At 42.9% G+C, this 6,741-nt stretch overlaps 1 protein-coding gene across 1 annotated transcript; it reads left to right on the forward strand.

Annotated features, from left to right (window-relative positions):
* Window positions 1–317: 317 nt before the first annotated feature.
* LOC146378770 (protocadherin-10-like) lies at window positions 318–5,603 on the forward strand. Its single transcript, XM_084941810.1, has 4 exons — window positions 318–3,027; window positions 3,956–4,017; window positions 4,101–4,213; window positions 4,533–5,603. The coding sequence occupies exons 1-4, from the start codon at window positions 511–513 to the stop codon at window positions 4,802–4,804; spliced, it is 2,964 nt and encodes a 987-aa protein (XP_084797936.1). The 5' UTR covers window positions 318–510; the 3' UTR covers window positions 4,805–5,603.
* The last annotated feature ends 1,138 nt before the right edge of the window (window positions 5,604–6,741 follow it).

The following is a 6,741-nucleotide window of genomic DNA, read 5'->3' on the forward strand; positions in this document are numbered from 1 at the left end:
CTGATATAGTAAAGGCATTTTTTGAAAATCTGAAAGTAGTTTGATTACATTGCACAATTATAACTTTTGCCAGTTTTGTGAGTTAGCGTGACTACACTGCAGTAAGGTGTGCTTATGTCCGATTTCATTTCACTGTTATACTCTGTTATAAGAAATTGAATGTTGTACTTTTGACCTGCGGTCAAAGTCTAGAGACTGTGACATAAATTTGATCAGGCTAGTAGGCGAAAGATTATCCCACCAGATGTCGTTTCTCCTCTATTGGAACAGTGGGGCCAATAATAAACACACACACACTCACAGACACAGTAATCTGAGGCAGGCGAGTAGCCCTTGCGCGTCCCTTTCTCTCTTCTCTTCTCTTTTCTCTCGGGCAGGCAGTGGCTGTTCCAGTCCAGCCAGTGTCAAGTTTTATCCCGGCTGTATGTTGGACAGTTCAGATTCAATCATCTTTTATGAGTACACTACAGACATAGTCCTTGTGAGTTGCCGAATTGCTTCTGCCTACAGATGGACATACAGGGCGCGATGAAAAGACTGAGTGGGAAATGGCATGTAGTCTACTATTTGGCGTTGTTCATTTATTTCTTGGATGCAGTCTGGGGACAGATACGTTACTCGATCCCAGAGGAACTAGAGCATGGAGCTTTTGTTGGCAATATTGCAGAAGACCTGGGTTTGGATTTGGATAAGCTCTCCGCGCGCAGATTCCGGATAGTCTCTGGCACTAAGAAGCAGTATGTGGAGGTAAATCTGGAAAATGGAGTTTTGTTCGTCAATGAAAGAATTGATCGCGAAGAACTGTGCGAGCAGAGTTTGTCCTGCTCTTTTCACTTGCAAGTCGTAATAGAAAACCCACTGGAACTCTACAGGGTAGAGATGGAAATTTTGGACGTGAATGACAACTCCCCTAATTTCCCGTGGACCGAATTTAATCTGGACATATCAGAGTCATCTGCGCCAGGTTCCCGTTTCCCACTTGAGAGCGCACAAGACTTAGACGTGGGATCCAACTCCCTCCGCACCTACTTGTTAAGTGTAAACGAACACTTCTTCTTGGATATACAGACGCGCAGTGACGGCAGTAAATTTGCAGAGCTAGTTCTGCAAAACCCGCTGGACAGAGAGCAGCAGAGTGCGCATCAGATGGTGCTCACGGCCGTGGATGGAGGCGCACCGGAGAGATCAGGCACTGTGCAAATTGACATCACCGTTCTGGACGCAAACGATAACGCGCCTGTGTTTGATCAGTCGTTTTACAGAGTGAGGCTGGCCGAAAACGCGCCCAAAGGTACAGTTGTTATAAAACTTAACGCTTCCGATCTTGACGAGGGTTCCAACGCTGATATCACCTATTCATTCAGTGGCCACGCTCCCATCAAGGTGCGCCAGCTTTTCAGCGTGGATTCAGAAACGGGGGAGATCAAAGTCAAAGGAGTGATAGATTATGAAAAGACCAGGATGCATGAAATTTATGTCCAGGCTAAAGATAAAGGCCCATCTGCCGTAGCAGTTCACTGTAAAGTGCTGGTCAGCGTTTTGGATAAAAATGACAACCTCCCAGAGGTGATCTTAACATCTGTATCCACACCTGTGCAGGAGGACGCTCCTCCCGGGACGGTAATAGCCGTCATAAGCGTGATGGACAAAGACTCAGGTGAAAACGGGAATGTGGACTGCGAGATCCCCCATCACGTCCCATTTCAGCTCCACTCGTCATTTAAGAATTACTACACTTTGGTTACCTGCGATTTTTTGGATAGGGAGGCAGTCGCGGAGTACAACATCACTCTCACTGCCCGAGATATGGGTTCCCCTCCTTTATTCACCAGGAAAACAATTTTAGTGCAAGTGTCTGATGTGAACGACAACACGCCGAACTTTAAACAGCCTTCGTACACTGTGTATCTGACAGAGAATAACGCACCGGGGGCGTCTATTTGTGCGGTGACTGCACTGGATCCCGATTCTGGTCAAAATGCGTACTTGTCATATTCAGTCCTAGAAGGTGACATACACGGAATGCCCGTGTCCACGTATGTGTCCGTAAACTCAGACAACGGTAACATTTACGCGCTGCGATCCTTTGATCACGAGCAACTCAAAAACTTTCAGATCACGGTTCAAGCTCAAGACGCGGGATTCCCGCCTCTGAGCAGCAACGTTACAGTGAACATCTTCATTTTGGACCAAAACGACAATGCACCTGTTATAGTTTCACATGTTCCGCAAAACGGCACTGCCCCCAGCGAAACTGTGCCCAGATCAGTTGACGCCGGCTATCTTGTTACCAAAATCAGCGCGGAGGACGCAGATGCGGGTCAGAACTCGAGGCTTTTCTATGAGATGCTCCAAGCAACAGACCCGAGTTTGTTCAGCATTGCTCTTTACACGGGCGAAATCAGGACGATACGCCAGTTAGTGGAGAAAGACCCCACGAGGCATAGACTGGTCATTCTGGTGAAGGACAATGGTCAGCCACCCCTCTCGGCCACAGTTTCCATCATTCTGTCAGTGGTTGACAGCCTGCCAGATTCCCCGCCCGATCTGGGTGACCTGTCACTAAGCCCACATCACAGCACCAACTTTACACTGTACTTAATCGTGTCTCTGGGCGCAGTGTCCTTCACATTTCTAGTGGCTATTATCGTCCTCGTTGCGGTGAGGAGACTGAAAGGCAGACCTTCCAACAAAGAGTCCAAGTTCCCCTCCATCAGCTGCTGCTGCTGCTGCTCTCGTTCAGAAATATCCACTACCACAGAGGTGTTCAAAAAGTCCAACTTAAATGTCCGCATGTCCACGGGCGCGTCAGAGGTAAACAGCAATGGCGCACTCCCCCAGGTCTATTGCTACAAAATGTGCCTGACACCGGAATCATCCAAAAGCGACTTCATGTTCCTAAAACCGTGCAGCCCGGTAATGTCAGTTCAGCAGAATAATGCCAAGAGCACAGACTACCTGACTTCTGGATGGAGCGCGCTGGACCACAATGAGCTGTCCAACAAAAGAGCAGCAACCCCAAACGAGGTAATGTGCTGAAATGAAGTGAATGAATAGACTAAGACAGTGCTTTTCCTTCTCTGTCATACTATCCACTTTAAGGCATCACAAACTATATCCACTCTGTCATGTCTCATCCCAGCCCTCTTCCTGCCATGCTGCATTTTATAGGCCTTCTACAGGCATAACTGCCATAAAACATCTAATATGCTGGGAGAAGATGGAGCAAAATCATTTACTTTACTTTACTGATGGTTTCCGAACACATGTATGCTAATCTTTAAAATCCTAAAGTCAGATTAGATGCTATTATGTATGCTGTGTACACGCACACACACACACACACACACATATAGATACATTTACATATAAAGATACATACATACATATATTATATACTTTACTACTTTATTTTATTCATCCTTTTTTTTTGGAATAAAACAAATGAGGTTGACTCTACACCTAGTAACTAATGAAATAGAAAATACAGCCTCAACCCTGTACCTTGTAGCAGTAAGCTACCCTGCTGTTTGGAAGATCACAGTGTGACAAGGTGTGTAACACGGGCATAAAAGGTGCTGCAGGGATAAAAGAGATACACGTTTTTATCACCAACTTGAAGCTATCTTTTGATGTTAACACAACTCTTGGCGCATTTGTGCTCTAGTCAGCAGCATTAGTGTCTGCACCTCACATTAGCCACATATTCTCAGATTAAGCAGTAACTCCTTTATCACTTTTCAAAGCCTCACTTTTATGTTTGACAGTCGCAAAAGATATGTTAGACAGAAAAAAATGTGTCACAAGTTTAAAGCTTTAAACTGACTTTCTGTTGGCTTTCTCTTAACTTCAAACCTATCCACCGCTGACAGCCAACAAGACTACACCTACACAGCAGTGTTCTCCCTGAAGTTCTCACTGATATTCAAAGTTTCTTTATGTTTTAAACTGGCAGCTCAAGTATTCAAACAAGGACTGGACGTGGACCAACAACCAGCGCAACTCGGCATACAAGAGGTGAGTACATAGCTGACTCAGTTGGGCAAACACTCACACACACACTTGAATTTACACTTCTGTTATTTCTCTTATCTTTCCAGGTATAGCTCAGCAAATATGGAGGGCACGCTTTCACGCCAACCAAAATTTGACTCTGATGGGTTTTCCTGCTCTGTGGCACCACAGTACTGGACTTGGGGGAACCACATGAATGGTGGGTGGTAGATGTGCAATTTTGGCACATTATTGTTCATGTAAACGACGGTGGCGGTGTGGCTTGGATTTCTGTGCCTGAGGATTTAGTGCGACATTAAAAATGGGGAAACCAAAAGGGAGATAATACCAGGCCCCTAAACCGGGGGAATTTTAATGCATCAACATGAGGATTATAAGTCCCTGAAAGAAGTGTTATTTGCACAAAAAAAATTTAAGAAAATGCCTTTAAAACCGCCTTATTCAAATCAAAAAGACTGTATTTAAATATGAAGAAATAATCTCCAAAAGCAAATTTTAATGCATGCATATTTTTACAGACTGCAAGATGCCTCTTCAAGAGGGAGCAGCTCCAAACTATTCATGGACTAACAAGTCCACACAGCCTCATCCTGAAACACCGGACTACCAGCACAACGTGTACATTCCGGGCACCACAACTGGATACAGCACTCTGAAGCTGGCACCAAGAGGAGAACTGGACGTATACAACACTTTCTCCACTTTTGGAAAGAAAAAGAAATTCATCTCAAACTATGAACACTCTTTTGACAAAGATGGCAGTCATATAAGTAATTCTATATTTAAGTAATCCAAAATGTCAGCGAGGACATGCCAAACACTTGTTGTCAATGTACTGGTCATGTTTCCGTAGCTTCTCTGTGTGTCAAAGCTGTGAATAAACTACTGTAACTGTGCTAGCAGTACCTTTCATAGGTTTCTATTAATAGCCAGCATTTAACAAATGTACTTTTAAGGTGTGTGTTTTTTTTTCTAAAATATAAAACTACAACTGTTTTACTACGACAATAAAAGGTTTGTGCGACTAGTATCCTGCATGTCTTTATCCATTTACTGTCCATAATGCACAGGCAATGCAAAACAGTATGGAAATGAAAGAGAAGTTGAGAAAAGCAATGTAACATCTTTTTTTTTTTTAATTAAAGCAATTAATCTGTCAAATATAAATAAAAAAGAGGATTAAGTTGACGAGTGTAAGCACTGAAGCTGTACATCTTACACTGAGGGATTTTGTTACAGGGAATAACATCACAGCTATAATATATTTCCTCTGTCTCGTGCAGTCGACCATCACACTAACACGTCACAGTGAATTGTTGGTGACATTTTGAAGGGCAATAACGCCGGTGAAGTGATGCAGATCCTGTAAAGTTATGGCAAAAGACTTAGAGCTCCTGGACAGTAAATGGAAAGCATAAGAGCACATAATTCACTTATGGGTTGCATGTATTCATGATGTATTCATTATTAGTGGTTGGGCTTGTATATTAATGAGTGTTTACATAATTATTCTTAGTAGGAATTATTACTCTGTATATATGCTATGTACAGAATAAATGAATAAACTTGAGACCAGCTCTAAAACTTCATTTGCTTTTGTTAAGTTTTTTTTTTGTTCTTGTTTTTTTGTTTTTTTTGGGAGGGGGAGGGGGGGTCTCTTTCGACAAAGCTGTTACATTTTTATGGGTATGTGAAGAACCAAAGTTAATTTTGAAAGTTAATGTGACTCAAAAGTGATGGTCACTTTCACCATGAATAACTACGCACATGGGGTAGCTCAGGTAGTAGAGCAGGTCACCGACTAATCTGAAAGTTGGTGGTTTGAACCACGCCTGCTCCAGTGTGCATCCTGAATGTCTTTGGGGAAGATACTAACCCCAAGTTGCTCTCCAGTGCCTCAGTGGGGGGTACGAATGTGTGTAAATGTTAGCGTGAATGAGGTAAAGCGCTTAGAGTGTTCAGAAAGAGCACAAAAGTCTTATAAAAGATCCACTCCATTTACATCAGTGCACTATGGTGTAAGAGTGAAACAAATAGAAGTTTTTTTTTGCTACCTATTAAAAGAGACCACTTCAATGTGGTCTTCCATTAAAACGCTTTTAGAAAACGGTGAGTAAAAATCTAATCTTCACATTAAATCAGTTGTTCTTTGCCAGCTGCTGACACTAATGCTGGGCTCCACTGGTTCCAGAGGTGAAGCATCCAGTCATATTTTAAAGATAAAACAATGATGTGTTTGGGCATATGGCTTTGAATGCCTTTTAACCTTTTTCATGAAGCTTTCCTCAGTAAAGACACGGCTTTTAAACTGCACTGTGGGAATTATCCACAGGATCCATTGTCTTTAACTGAGCTATTACAGGCTAGTGGGTTAATCATGGGCTAGGGCCTGACTGCCTCAGTGAACTGCTTCAAGCTGAGTGCCAAGGGCCATTTTGGACTCTGAAAATCAAGTCATGAGGATAAAAACCTGGAAAAAAAAGAACATTTTACTCTGTTATACAGAGACTATTAGGAATTTAGAAAACAAGTCCAATTATGCCCGTAACAACATCCTGCCAGAAATTACAGATAACGAAGCCAAGATTTATCTTTGACTGTATCATAACCAAAAACAGCCGAGCTTAGCAGTCCCATGTGCTCTAAGCAGGGACAGACAGCATATGTCCAGCTTCTGCTCTGTGTAAAATCTATTCACAGCCAAATCTGTGCTGCTTTATTTTCCTT

Source organism: Perissodus microlepis, chromosome 10 (assembly GCF_051167445.1).
Source record: "Perissodus microlepis isolate ML-2025 ecotype Zambia chromosome 10, ASM5116744v1, whole genome shotgun sequence".
Lineage (NCBI taxonomy): Eukaryota > Metazoa > Chordata > Actinopteri > Cichliformes > Cichlidae > Perissodus > Perissodus microlepis.

Coding starts and splice junctions, on each gene's coding strand:
- LOC146378770 (XM_084941810.1), top strand. CDS start 511: ATGGACATACAGGGCGCGATGAAAAGACTGAGTGGGAAATGGCATGTA. Junction 3,028..3,955: donor GAGCAGCAACCCCAAACGAG/GTAATGTGCTGA, acceptor TTAAACTGGCAG/CTCAAGTATTCAAACAAGGA. Junction 4,214..4,532: donor TTGGGGGAACCACATGAATG/GTGGGTGGTAGA, acceptor ATATTTTTACAG/ACTGCAAGATGCCTCTTCAA.